The 13,666-nt window shown below is 47.5% G+C and overlaps 1 protein-coding gene across 2 annotated transcripts in view; it reads left to right on the forward strand.

Moving 5' to 3' along the window:
* The window catches only part of babam2 (BRISC and BRCA1 A complex member 2), a 98,958-nt gene extending 85,745 nt beyond the window's left edge, over positions 1-13,213 (forward strand). For both annotated transcript variants that reach the window (XM_052085810.1, XM_052085811.1), the window contains exons 9-12: positions 9,207-9,277; positions 9,406-9,488; positions 9,608-9,761; positions 10,651-13,213. In XM_052085810.1, coding sequence (XP_051941770.1) covers positions 9,207-9,277; positions 9,406-9,488; positions 9,608-9,761; positions 10,651-10,714 — 372 coding nt within the window. In that variant the 3' untranslated portion in view covers positions 10,715-13,213. The remainder of the gene's footprint in view (positions 1-9,206; positions 9,278-9,405; positions 9,489-9,607; positions 9,762-10,650) is intronic.
* Positions 13,214-13,666: the final 453 nt, after the last annotated feature.

The following is a 13,666-nucleotide window of genomic DNA, read 5'->3' on the forward strand; positions in this document are numbered from 1 at the left end:
CACGTCCGAAACGTCCTCCAACTGCTCCGCGACAACGGCTTGGTAGTACGACGAGACAAGTGCGTTTTCGGCGCGTCGAAAGTAGAGTTCCTCGGTTACGAGATCGACGTTTCCGGAGTCCGCCCCCTGCCCGCTAAAGTCAACGCCATCCACAAGTTCCCTACGCCAAAAACGATCAAGACTCTCCAAGAGTTCACTGGGATGGTGAACTATTACCATCGTTTCCTGCCTCGCCTCGCCCACGTCATGGCCCCGCTATACGATGCGCTCGGCGGCAACCCGAAACACCTGGAATGGACCCCCGCCCAGAGCAAATCGTTCGAAGCTACGAAAGCCGCCCTCGCCAAGGCCGCGACATTGACATTCCCGAAGCCGGCGGCTCCGCTTCAACTGACGACCGACGCAAGTAACGTTGCTGTAGGAGGTGTGGTGGAGCAGGTCATCAACGGTATCCCGCAGCCTCTGGGATTCTTCAGTCAGAAGTTACGCCAACCTGAAACCCGATACAGTACGTTCGACCGCGAACTTCTCGCCGTATACCTGGCTGTGCGACATTTCCGCCACCTGCTGGAAGGAACGCCGTTCAAGATCCGTACCGACCACCGCCCCCTCGTACACGCCTTCACCAAAGCTGGGGACCCGTGGTCCGCCCGTCAGCAGCGTCATCTCTCCGCCATCGCAGAATTCGGATGCGAGATAGAGTACGTCCCTGGTGAAAAGAATCCAGTAGCCGACGCCCTGTCACGAGTGGAAATCAACGCCGTCCATCTTGGCGTCGACTACGGAGCCATCGCCGACGCCCAAGTGGCTGATCAGAAGGGCACCGCTGACTATCGTCAGTCCGTCACAGGCCTGAGATGGGAAGACGTACCGTTTGGCGACGACGGACGCACCTTACTCTGCGATGTGAGCAGGCAACGCCCTCGGCCACTCATCCCGAAAACGCTCCGACGTCAAATGTTCGATATTATCCATGGTTTATCACACCCGTCTGGAAGATCAACCGCCAAACTGATGACCGAGAAGTTTGTATGGCATGGAATCAACAAAGACGTACGAGCCTGGGCTCGCAACTGCCTCCAATGCCAAGCCAGTAAGATCGGCCAACATACAGAATCCGGTATCGGCCAGTTTCCACAACCCCGACGTCGCTTCGGCCATCTTCACGTCGACATAGTTGGACCGCTGCCACCTTCAGACGGCTACCAGTATCTCTTCACGTCCACCGAGCGGTCGACTCGATGGCCTGAGGCGATCCCAATGAAAGGAGCCACTGCACAAGACTGCGCCGCCGCCCTTCTCCAAGGCTGGGTCAGCAGATTCGGAGTCCCTGACGATATCACCTCCGACCGAGGTTCTTCATTCACGTCACAGCTCTGGACCGCCCTTGGTCAGCTCATGGGAACGACTGTGCATCATACGACTGCTTTCAACCCCGCCGCCAACGGAATGGCCGAGCGCACTCACCGCACGTTGAAGGCAGCGCTCATGGCCCGCTGCACCGGACCAGACTGGAGTGCCCAATTGCCCTGGGTACTTCTCGGAATGCGGACGACTCCGAAAGAAGGTCTCGGTGTCTCCTCAGCCGAGATGGTATTCGGTGAAACCATCGCCGTTCCCGGGGAGTTCTTCCCGTCCAGCCAAGACACCGCCGACTCCACGGCCTATCTCGCCGATCTCCGACGCACCGTCGGAAAGTACCGACCCGTACTCCAGACCTACCAAGACCAGCGCAGCAGACGAGTACCGAAGTCGCTGTTAACCTGTACTCACGTTTTCGTAAGGAACGACGCCCACCGCCCGCCTCTAACTCGACCATGCCGCGGCCCGTACGCCGTGGAGCAACGTAACGACAAGGCCTACCGCCTCAACATCCATGGTCGACAGGATTGGGTCTCAATCGACCGCCTGAAACCGGCCTACCACGACGACGACGAACCCGCGCCGCTGACCATCACTCGAGCCGGACGTGCCGTCCGCCCGCCCGACCGCCTGCACGCCCAACCATGAACTTTCATCACTATCCTAATTCGGACTCAGCCTGCCAAGGACTTTCTAACAGGGGAGTATTTGTAGCAACCACAAATGCCCCCTGAGAACTCTGACATTTGAATTTCGCGCCGCGAGACTGATCAGCCAATCGGCGGCCCCCGCTGCCGCTCGCTACCAACCAATCACAGCCCCCGGGTGGGCTGGACGTTGGTTTACACTAACGTCCGCCTTGCTGGTATATAAATGATCGTACGTGTGCTGAATAAAAACAGTGTACCACCGCTCTTCGAGTACTTCACTTCACTTCGCCGGGCCGTCGCTCCTTACAGGACCACCATCTCACAGCATGGATCATAGACTACCTCACAAATCGGCCGCAGTACGTGAGATTGCAGAGCTGTGAGTCGGACCGGCTTCTCTGCAGCACTGGAGCGCCGCAGGGGACTGTTCTGGCTCCATTCCTGTTCATCCTCTACACCTCGGACTTCAGACACGTCACTCCAAACTGCCACCTTCAGAAGTTCTCCGATGACTCTGCGATTGTTGGCCTCATTACAGAAGGGGACGATCGGGAGTACAGGGGACTGACAAAGGACTTTGTGGACTGGTGCCAGCAGAATCTCCTCCAGATCAACCCTAGGAAAACTAAGGAGTTGGTTGTGGATTTCTGCAGGAAAAAGTCCTCACCAGCACCGATGAACATCCAGGGTATGGACATAGAGAGGGTGACCTCCTACAAGTACCTTGGTGTTCTTCTGAATGACAAACTGGACTGGTCTACAAGCACGGACACCCTGATTAGGAAAGGACAGAGCCGACTCTTCCTACTCAGGAAACTGAGGTCTTTTGGGGTTCAGGGGTCACTCCTTAAGACGTTCTATAACTCGGTGGTGGCCTCGGCCATCCATTATGGCATTGTCTGCTGGTCAGGCAGCATCTCAGCCCGGGACAGAAAGAGACTGGAGCGACTGGTCAGGAAGGCCAGTTCTGTCCTGGGTTGCTCCCTTGACACTCTGGAGGAGGTGGGCAACAGAAGGATGCTAACTAAGCTAAAAGCTATGATGGCCAGTCCCTCCCACCCCCTCCAGCCCGCCCTGACAGCACTTGGTAGCTCCTTCAGCCAGAGACTGTTACACCCGCGCTGCAAGAAGGAGAGATACCGACGCTCGTTCCTACCGACTGCTGTCAGGCTGATGAATAAAAAATAACAATCATAATAATAATAATAGTAATTAAATGATGTGAAGGAAAATTGTAAATAGTACTGCGATTTATCCATTTTGTGTTCATATTGCATTTAATTGAAAGATGTTTGTTGTTTTTTTTCTCTTTCTTCTTTCTACATACATACTTGCTGCTGGAGGCTGTAAATTTCCCCAGTGTGGGACGAATAAAGGATATCTTATCTTATCTTATATATATATATATATATATATATATATAGAGAGAGAGAGAGAGAGAGAGAGAGAGAGAGAGAGAGAGAGAGAGAGAGAGAGAGAGAAATTTGTCACACCCATCCTCACTCGTTTACGGCCCCTTCTAAACTTCCATTTATACCACTTATGGAGAAATAAAATGTCTTAATTAAAAGACCTTGTTCATGAAAAACGGTTTTGCTTCTTTTTGCTGTTGCCTGATTGTTATTATGGTAATCATTTTGGCCTCACTGTTTGTCTGAAGCACAGTCCCCTTCATGGTTGGCTGGCTCTTGACATTCTCACCTGTTCAATGGCCAACCATGTTATGAGCTTGTCTTCTTTAAAATTATTCACTTGATAAGTACACCTTGTCAGTTTGCAAGTCGAACTTGATTTAAAACACACACACACACACACACACACACACACACACACACACACACACACACACACACACACACACAATTAGAAGATTGCCTTGCCTTGCTCATGAAATAAATCAAAATGCATTTTTAAAAGACAATGAAACCTCTCTATGAAATGTATGGGAATATTTGTTGAAATGAGATTAGACTGGTCAAGGTTTATATTGAACATCATATGTCACTGCCAAGTGTTAAAGTGAAGACTTTGGTGCAGGTGTGTGCAACTGTTACAATCTTGACCCCTGTTAATGTTTCTCCCAGCCAGAGCTTTGTTGACATTCTGGGCAGGTTCACTCTGAATGCTTCTCAGCGTCTATTTTTCTTTCTTTGACACAGTGGCCAAAATGCCCGTGAAGCAAGTTTTGAATCACTCTTTACTGTCACTTCCAAGATTAATGCTGTTAAACTGCTCATGAAAATGTGCTGCATAAATAATGGCAAAGACTTTTGACAAACTCCTCAACAGCCCATCAGTGTTGAATTTGAATGTTCTCGTGAGAATTAAATGCGCGCTGCCATTGACTTACTTACCTTAAGTCAGGATGGACTACAGCCGGCCCGCAATTCTACTGAGGAGAATTGTGGGGTTAATTTAAGCCTTTCAGGGACAGCGGTTACTACAGTGGACGGCTTATCTTATCAGGTTTCTTAAATACGCATTGTGCATCGCAGCAATTTATTTTATTGTCTGGGAACATTTTCAGTGTGGCAATTTCAAATACAATAGTCCCTCATTTATCGCTGTTAATGGGGACCAAAAGCACCCGCAATAAACGAAAATCCGCGAAGTAGTGTGACCAATAAACATATAACAGGTTAAAAAAAAGTCCCAAAGAGTGTGCAAACGGTCCGCAAGAAGCTGCAAAACAACAGTGAGTCACATAGAGCGACATATACAGTACTATATTCCATGTACTTCCATGTACTGTATATATATAAAAAAAAAATCCTCGTCTCACCCCCCTCGGGTGGTGTCTGTCCCTCATTCAGCTCGGGTCCTCTACCAGAGGCCAGGAAGCTTGAGGGTTCTGCGCAGTATCCTTGCTGTTCCCAGCACTGCACATTTCTAGACTGAGATGTCCGATGTTGTTCCCGGGATCTGTTGCAACCACTCATCTAGTTTGGGGGTCACTGCCCCGAGTGCTCCGACCACCACAGGCACGACTGTCACCTTTACCTTCCAGGCTCTCTCCAGCTCCTCTCTGAGCCCTTGGTATTTCTCGAGTTTCTCGTGTTCCTTCTTTCTGATGTTTCCATCACTTGGGACCGCTACATCCACTACAACGGCTTTCCTCTGCCCTTTATCTATGATCACGATATCTGGTTGGTTCGCCATTACCATCTTGTCAGTCTGTATCTGGAAGTCCCACAGGATCTTCGCTCTGTTATTCTCCACCACCTTCAGAAGTGTTTCCCATTTTGACCTTGGGGTTTCCAGTCCATACTCCGCACAGATGTTTCGGTATACTATGCCAGCCACCTGGTTATGGCGTTACATGTAGGCTTTCCCTGCCAGCATCTTACACCCTGCAGTTATGTGTTGGATTGTCTCCGGTGCCTCTTTGCACAACCTACACCTTGGGTCTTGTCTGGTGTGGTATATCTGGGCCTCAATGGCTCTGGTGCTCAGGGCCTGCTCCTGAGCAGCCAGGATGAGTGCCTCTGTGCTATCCCTCAGGCCAGCCCTCTGTAGCCACTGATAGGACTTCTTGAGATCAGCCACTTCGGTTATGGTCCAGTGGTACATCCCGTGTAGGGGCTTGTCCTCCCATGATGGTCCCTCTTCCAGCTCCTCATCCTCTGTTCCCCATTGTCTGAGACATTCTCTGAGTACGTCATCCGTTGGAGCCTTCTCCTTGATGTATTCGTGGAGCTTGGATGTTTCATCCTGGACAGTGGCTCTCACACTCACTAGTCCCCGGCCTCCTTCCTTTCGGCTTGCGTACAGTCTCAGGGGGCTGGATTTGGGATGGAACCCTCCATGCATGGTTAGGAGCTTTCGGGTCTTAACGTCCGTGGTCTGAATCTCTTCCTTTGGCCACCTTATTATTCCTGCAGGGTATCTGATCACTGGCAGGGCATAGCTGTTTATTGCCCGGGTCTTATTCTTGCCATTGAGCTGGCTTCTTAGGACTTGCCTCACTCGATGGAGCTATTTGGCCGTAGCTGCTTTCCTTGTTGCCAGTTCAAGGTTGCCATTGGCTTGTGGTATACCGAGGTACTTGTAGCTGTCCTCAATGTCTGCTATTGTTCCTTCAGGGAGCGAGACCCCTTCAGTGCGGACTACCTTTCCTCTCTTAGTCACCATCCGACTACATTTTTCAAGCCCGAATGACATCCCGATGTCGCTGCTGTAGATCCTGGTTGTGTGGATCAGGGAGTCTATGTCCCTTTCGCGCTTAGCATACAGCTTTATGTCATCCATGTAGAGGAGGTGACTGATCGTAGCTCCATTTCTGAGGCGGTATCCATAGCCTGTCTTGGTGATTACTTGGCTTAGGGGGTTCAGTCCTATGCAGAACAGCAGTGGGGAGAGTGCATCACCTTGGTATATGCCACATTTGATGGACACTTGGGTAAGTGGCTTGCCATTGGCTTCAAGTGTGGTTTTCCATATCCTCATCGAGTTCGCAACGAAGGCTCTTAGGGTCCTGTTCACCTTATACAACTCCAAGCATTCAGTGATCCATGTATGTGGCATCGAGTCATAGGCTTTCTTGTAATCAATCCAGGCTGTGCACAGGTTGGTACGTCGGGACCTGCAGTCTTGTGCGACTGTTCTGTCAACCAGGAGCTGATGTTTGGCTCCTCTGGTATCTCTACCAATACCCTTCTGTGCTTCGTTCATGTATTGATCCATGTGTCCACTTATCTTAGCCTCAATGATGCCTGACATGAGCTTCCATGTTGTGGAGAGACAGGTTATTGGCCGATAGTTGGATGGGACTGCACCCTTCGAGGGATCCTTCATGATCAGGATCGTTCGCCCTTCGGTTAGCCATTCTGGGTGAGTCCCATCCCTCAGCAGCTGGTTCATTTGTACTGCTAGGCGCTCATGGAGTGCTGTGAGTTTCTTTAGCCAGTAGGTGTGGACCATGTCTGGGCCTGGTGCTGTCCAGTTCTTCATATCTGAGACTCTTTCCTGTATGTCTGCCACTGTTATGGTAACTGGGTTCTGTTCAGGGAGGTTGCTGTGCTCCTCTCTCAGGGTCACCAGCCATTGTGCACTGCTGTTATGTGCAACCTCCTTCTCCCATATGCCTTTCCAGTAACTTTCAGTTTCCAGTCTTGGTGGGTCAGCTCTGTTGTTAGGACCCTGCCACTGAGCGTACACTTTGGCAGATAGTGTTGCGAACAGCCTGTTTATTCGTCTGGCCTCATTCTCTTTCGTGTACCGCTTTAGGCGACTTCACAGGGCTTGGAGCCTTTGTTTGGCAGTTTCGAGTGCTTCAGGTACGGTCATCTGGATGTAACTCTCGGGTATCGGCCTTTTCATCACACCTCTCTGGGCCTCCGTCAATTGACTCACATCTTTCCGGGCCGCCTTGATCTTAGCCTCCAACCGTCTTTTCCATGGTGGGTAACGTGTCTCATGGCTTCTATGGTTGCTCTTATAGCCAAGCATCTCTAGGATCACTGATGCTGAAGCGTATATCAGCTCATTGGTTTCTGTGATCGTTACGGTAGGGATCGCCCTCAGTGCTGCATTCACACTTTCTATGAGACTTTCAGATGGTACTTCACATAGCCGTTGTAATCGGTTTCTAGGTTGCCCAGCTTTCATTCTCGCCATGATGTTAGCTTTCAGGTCAGTTTATGCCTCGCTCAGCATTTCCTTCATTGGGGCTGGCCTCCCAATCTCTTCATCTGCAGTCATTGGGGCTTGCCTCCCAATCTCTGGTTTGACCTCCTCCTCTGATCTGGCAGCCTGGGGCCCTTCACCATGGAACCTGCCTTGTACCTCATGAATCTCAAGTTGTGACAGCCGTTGCCGTTTGTGGATGTTGGAACACTGAGCTACTAGTTGTTTCGTTGTCAACCGTGACTGTGGGTTTCGAAGTAACCATTTAGCCCACATTCTCTGCATGTAACCCCTCTGACTAGGGTTGCTTGAAAAAAAAAAATCCCTAAGTCGGAAAAATGCTCCATTTGAACCATGACCGATCCAAAGATTCATTATGAGCACAACCTCAAAGGCTTTCATGAGTCCACTGTGAAGTGTTCGTCATTGCTTATCTGAGACTGTTTGCAAACATTGAGCAAAAGTCTCTCTCTTAATATGACAAGCACCATGAATGAGGTCACATTATATTCGCAAGCATGCTGTAATTGTCACCATCATTACGACTGGCCACAACTTTGACGACGGTAGTCACAGTTAACACAAACGTCGCCCTCCACAGGGCGAACATTGTGCATCGGCTTCATCTCGCTGATTTGTGCCGCGTTAACTGTACCTTGCCTCGGATCTTTCGCTGCATTCTGTGTGTGTGTGTGTGTGTGGGTGTGGGTGTGGGTGTGGGTGTACGTGCGCGTGCGTGTGCGTGTGCGTGTGTGTGTGTGTGTGTGTGTGTGTGCGTGTGTGTGTGCGCGTGCGTGTGTGTGTGTGTGTGTTTGGAAAAGATGTTGCAAGATTGACGCGATTGAGAGACGTGCTGCTGATATGCAAGGTCCGTGTTCCAACGATGACACGTCACTGGTATTTGCTGCTCAGTTTAGAAATGCTCCCGCGTTTTCAGTATTCTGTCATTCCCCCCCCCCCCCCCCCCATCCACGTTTGTCTTCTTTGGTGTTGTCACCATATTGCCACTCCTTCAATCCAATTTGTGAGACTGCTTCTGCCTCCTTCCCTCGCATAGATGAGAAAGTGTGTTGTACCGGTGTGTCCCTTTTGCTATGCAATAAAATAACAGCCCGAGGCAGAGAAAATTCCTCTATCATTTTTTTTCATACCCGAGGTACTCAAAAATAAATAAATATTGAGTACTCCTTTCACATGTAGTCATTTATTAGCGATAGAGTCATTGCCAACCGTAGGGTTGGGGAGGTATTTTGTGGGGGAGGCGTCTGCCGTCCTCTGCATCTGCCAGAGACATATTATTCAGCAATAAATTGTATAAACTTATGTTTGCGACCAGTTCTAGGAAATTGTTTTTGTGTTCAAAATAAATTATGACAAAATCCGAATGAGAGCTGGTTCTTTTCAAAGCATGATGACATATTTAAAATTATGACATCATCCTGAGTATCCCAAAACCCTTGACCTGTTGGTTTCAGATGACACAAATGCAGTCTAATTACTTGTGTGAAGCCTCATCTGTCATGGTCGCTATTTTGCTTTTCAAGTAATCCCCGTTTTTTTCCCGCCAAGGTGCAGTATGTCATCCAAGGCTACCACAAGAGGCGGGAGTACATTGCTGCATTCCTCAGTCACTTTGGAATGTGAGTTAACAAGCGAGGATCATGTCCTCTACTCAACGCTTGAGCGGCCACTCATTTGTCTCTGCCTCTAATCTTTTATGAGACTCCATGGTGTATACATAATCAGTGTGTGACTCTGTGTGTTGCAGGGGAGTGGTGGAGTATGATGCCGAGGGATTTACAAAGCTTACCCTTCTACTCATGTGGAAAGACTTTTGCTTCCTAGTACACGGTAGGAGCATCACAAAAGAAAAAAAAAACACGACACCCTAATGTGAAGCTTTGATAACAAACCGCACGGCGCAACCTTATCGATAAATGTCCTCATTGTGTTCTTCCTGTCCTTCGCAGTGGATCTCCCACTGTACTTCCCCAGAGACCAGCCCACCCTCACGTTCCAGTCCGTGTACCACTTCACCAGCAGCGGGCAGCTTTATTCTCAAGTGCAGAAGTCGTATCCTTACAGCCCACGCTGGGACGGCAATGAAATGGCCAAAAGGGCAAAGTAAGAACAATTGTCATTCCGTGTGTTGTTCAGGCCATGTGGAAATTGTCATGAGATTCTGAGGCGGGTGACAAAGGTCTGAACGAAGGCATTAACGCTCACTAAGTGAACTATTAATGTTGGCAATTTTAATATCTTGCCGGGAAGCAACAATTATTTGCGGAAATTAGCGAATCACAGTCGGGCTCAGTCCCCCGAGAAAAGTTGGGTCCCGCTGTTTCACACTGCTGGATGGAAAAATTACAAATGACTTCTCCAAGTGAAAATCGCAAGTCAGCCAACCTTGAATAGAATCAGTGTAAGGAGACTGGAGGTGTTAGTTGAAGCTGCTGCACCCGACAAAAAACAAAACAAAAAACACACACACACTATTTTTTAGTTTGCTCTTGTCAAGAATTAATTAATGCCTGCTGTGAACCATTTACGTCAAGGGTGTCAAGTCACCCCTCATGGTTTGGTTCAAAGAAAATGCTTACAATATGTCTCTTATTACATATTATACATAGATTTTCGCAAGCATCGTGCAAGGTGACATGCTTGATTTGCTGCCGCGGGCCACATGAAATGCCGTGGCGGGCCAGATCTGGCCCCCGGGCCTCGAGTTTGATAGTTGTGATCTACAGAACGGTTAGCTTGCATGAAGCTGGAAATGGTTCCAAAAGCCTGGAAAAGCCTTGATTTTCATCTGCCATTAGAAAGACAATGTTTCTCACTCACGTGCGCCCGTATTTCATCACTACTGTACAGGTCCCAATTTTGAACACATTTTCATCAGCATTTGCCGGCCATCGTGCTTCTTTGTTTAAATCCAGCCCTTCATTCACAAACAGTGTTTTATATGGAATGATCTTAGAGGATCCCCTCCCCTTCCTCTCCTTCTCTTCCCCAGGGCTTACTTCAAGACCTTCATCCCGCAGTTCCAAGAAGGAGCCTTTGCCAACGGGAAACTCTAGTTCCCTGCGATCCTGTGAATGTGTTGCTACATGCCGCTGCGTTCCTGCGTGCACTCTTGTATGCGCGCGTGGACTTCAAATCCTGTAAAAACGTATTCCTAAATCTGGTGGGCGCTTAAAAATATTAGAATTTGCATGGAAATGCGAGAAATGCAAAATCTTCTTTTCAGCACATCCACCATTAAAAAAATATACATATATGTTTGTTACTTGTTCTAACACTCCTAAATTCTCATGAGAAAAGGTCCCCCACAGACTATTTATGGAGATTTTCTGTATGATGGCAGGAAAGCTTGAATGAAAGAGTCAGTACGCAAAGAGCAAAATTTTTTACTCTTCTCCTCGGGCTTAGGCTATGCCTTTTGCATTAGTGAACCTCAAGGTAGATCCTGAGATATGAGGCAATAATGTTCAGTGGGTAAAACTTTTGAAATGTTCATGTCATAAATCTTGTGGATTGTTTGAAGTCATGAAAATAATTATCTAAAAAATAAAGCAAAACAACAATCACTCATTACTTTAGTCTTGAATCCCCAACGTACGGCCGTCAGTATAAAGCTGACAGTGCCCTTTCGTTCATTTCATACTCATTTGAATAATTCTACATCATTATGAGCTCATATTTGACCGTGAATCAACAGGATTTTTCCGAAACAATTACCACTCAGAGTAATGAGGGATGACCCAAACACACTTTTGAGTCTTTGGTTTTAAAGCCCATATCGCACTGAGTGGAGAACGTTTGCGAGTGTTTGTGTACATCGCGAATTATGCTTTTTTTTTTTTTTTGTCGGCGTCAAATTTTGAATGTGAATAATGTCTTTGCGACAAGAGAAACTGCAACCGTTACTTCTGGTGAACACCATGGCAACCTTTTGTAACCGTTTTTGCAACCGTCCACGACCTCGCACGTCTTCGCAGCGCGGTGTGATCCCACGTTAAATATCCGCCGATACCAAGTCCCATTTTGATACTTTGGCAAAATAATCACGAAAAAAGAGCGTACATTTACATAGTTTGCGTGTCCTTCTTGCTCCAAATACAATTTACTTTGTGCTGCAGCGCACATTGTGCACAGGCAAACATGCCTCTGTGCGTGCGTGGTGCGTGCATGTCACCTACCCCAACATAAAAATAAAAAGGAACATTGTGTAATGTACAATGTCAAATGAAACTATTATTGTTTCATTTGACGAGTTCTTTATAGCTTTGAATTATTGGGACAGTTTGTGACCTTTAAACATTGCGGAAATGGAAAAAAAAAACCCCGCTCTGCCCTGATCCCTGATCAGCTGAAAATGCCATGATCGAATTGGGACATCCCAAATAGCAGCAGCTGCTATGCTAGCGTTCATCACCCCAAAATATTGGCCTCTGATTTGTCTGTTGTTGTCTGTTCAAATTGCGTGATCGTGGATATACACCAGCGAGCTGTAGCAGCACAGCTAACAATCTTGCTTATGTTGGCAGCCATGTTGGCAGGGATGACTTTCCTATCTAAGACAATGCTTGGACATTGAAAACAATTCACAACTTGTTTTTTTCTTAACCAGTTTTGATCAGTTTACTTTTTTTGTCAATTCCAAAGTGTGTGCTATCAATGTATACAGTTTGGGGGGGTGGAGGGAAACAAAAACATTTTTACTGTGAAGGTGCATCACCGTTGCCGTAATCGTATGGCGTTGTATGCAGCCGTAAGCAGCACAGCGTACGGGCATCCTTTGACCTTTTGTTTTCTTGACGTCCACACACAGAATTCACAACTTTGACTCTCCTAGCTTAGTGTCGCCGTAGACACGCAGCTCTAAGCGTGCATGTCGTATCAGCCTATTCATAGCTGTGGTAAAGACGTAATGAGTAATAATGATGTAATAAGTAGCCTAGCGCAGTGGTTGATATATCATTGGAAAGCTGAGATCATTCTCTTTTTGATCATGCCAAAACCTCATTAAAAAAAAAATATATGAGTTAATGTGATTCATTTTGCTGTGGCAGGTCATATTTACAAGCACTGCACAGACTACAGGTCGAACCTTGTCCAGCTGGCGACATGATGAGATTGCACCTTAGCAAATACCACCTGAGGGATCAGGCTGAACTGGTTCAAGCTGGTTGTAAATAATAATAGGTCGTTTCTGCGAAGTGCAATTTTTGACAGAAACTCTGATGTGATGGTGTGTAAAATCTCTCGTCTGTGTGCTCACACTATCTCACATTTCTTTTTCCTTGTGTTATGACCTCTCACAGTAATAATGCCCAGCAGGAAGCCATGTGAAGGACTCTACGGACGGTATTTAAAATAAAAATAAAAAGAAGGATAAGGGCCTCACTTTTGTCTGTATAATGTATTTGTGGAGTTCGATGGACATCGTGTCCAAACTTTGCTGTATCATTGTCATTTACGGAACCTTATGGAATTCATTGACGGAACTGTAGGCACAATATTTGACTAGTTTGCTGATAGTCTCTGTCAAATAAAATATTTAAGCATTGAAATAATTCCACCCTCGTCTGCATTTATTTCATCGGGGTGTTGCATGTGCTTATTTTGACCTTATAAAATGTGTCTCACTCAGTAAAGAGGTAAGTTACACTCGATAATGTGTTGTTGAGTTCTCCGTGATTTATCCTGTTACTGTAGAATTCGTGCTACAGAGCGCACTGCTGTATACACATAAATATGAGCAAAATGGCAAACTGCTAATATAACAGAAAAAAAACAAGTGGAAAAAGTGGCACCGAAGTGAAGACCTATATTTAATGCAGCAAAAAAAAGTCTGAACTCATTCATTCATTCATTCATTCATCTTCCGTACCGCTTGATCCTCACTAGGGTCGCGGGGGGTGCTGGAGCCCATCCCAGCCGTCTCCGGGCAGTAGGCGGGGGACACCCTGAATCGGTTGCCAGCCAATCGCAGGGCACACAGAGACGAACAACCATTCGCACTCACA

The sequence above is a fragment of the Hippocampus zosterae genome, chromosome 14 (assembly GCF_025434085.1).
Source record: "Hippocampus zosterae strain Florida chromosome 14, ASM2543408v3, whole genome shotgun sequence".
In the NCBI taxonomy this organism is placed as follows: Eukaryota; Metazoa; Chordata; class Actinopteri; order Syngnathiformes; family Syngnathidae; genus Hippocampus; species Hippocampus zosterae.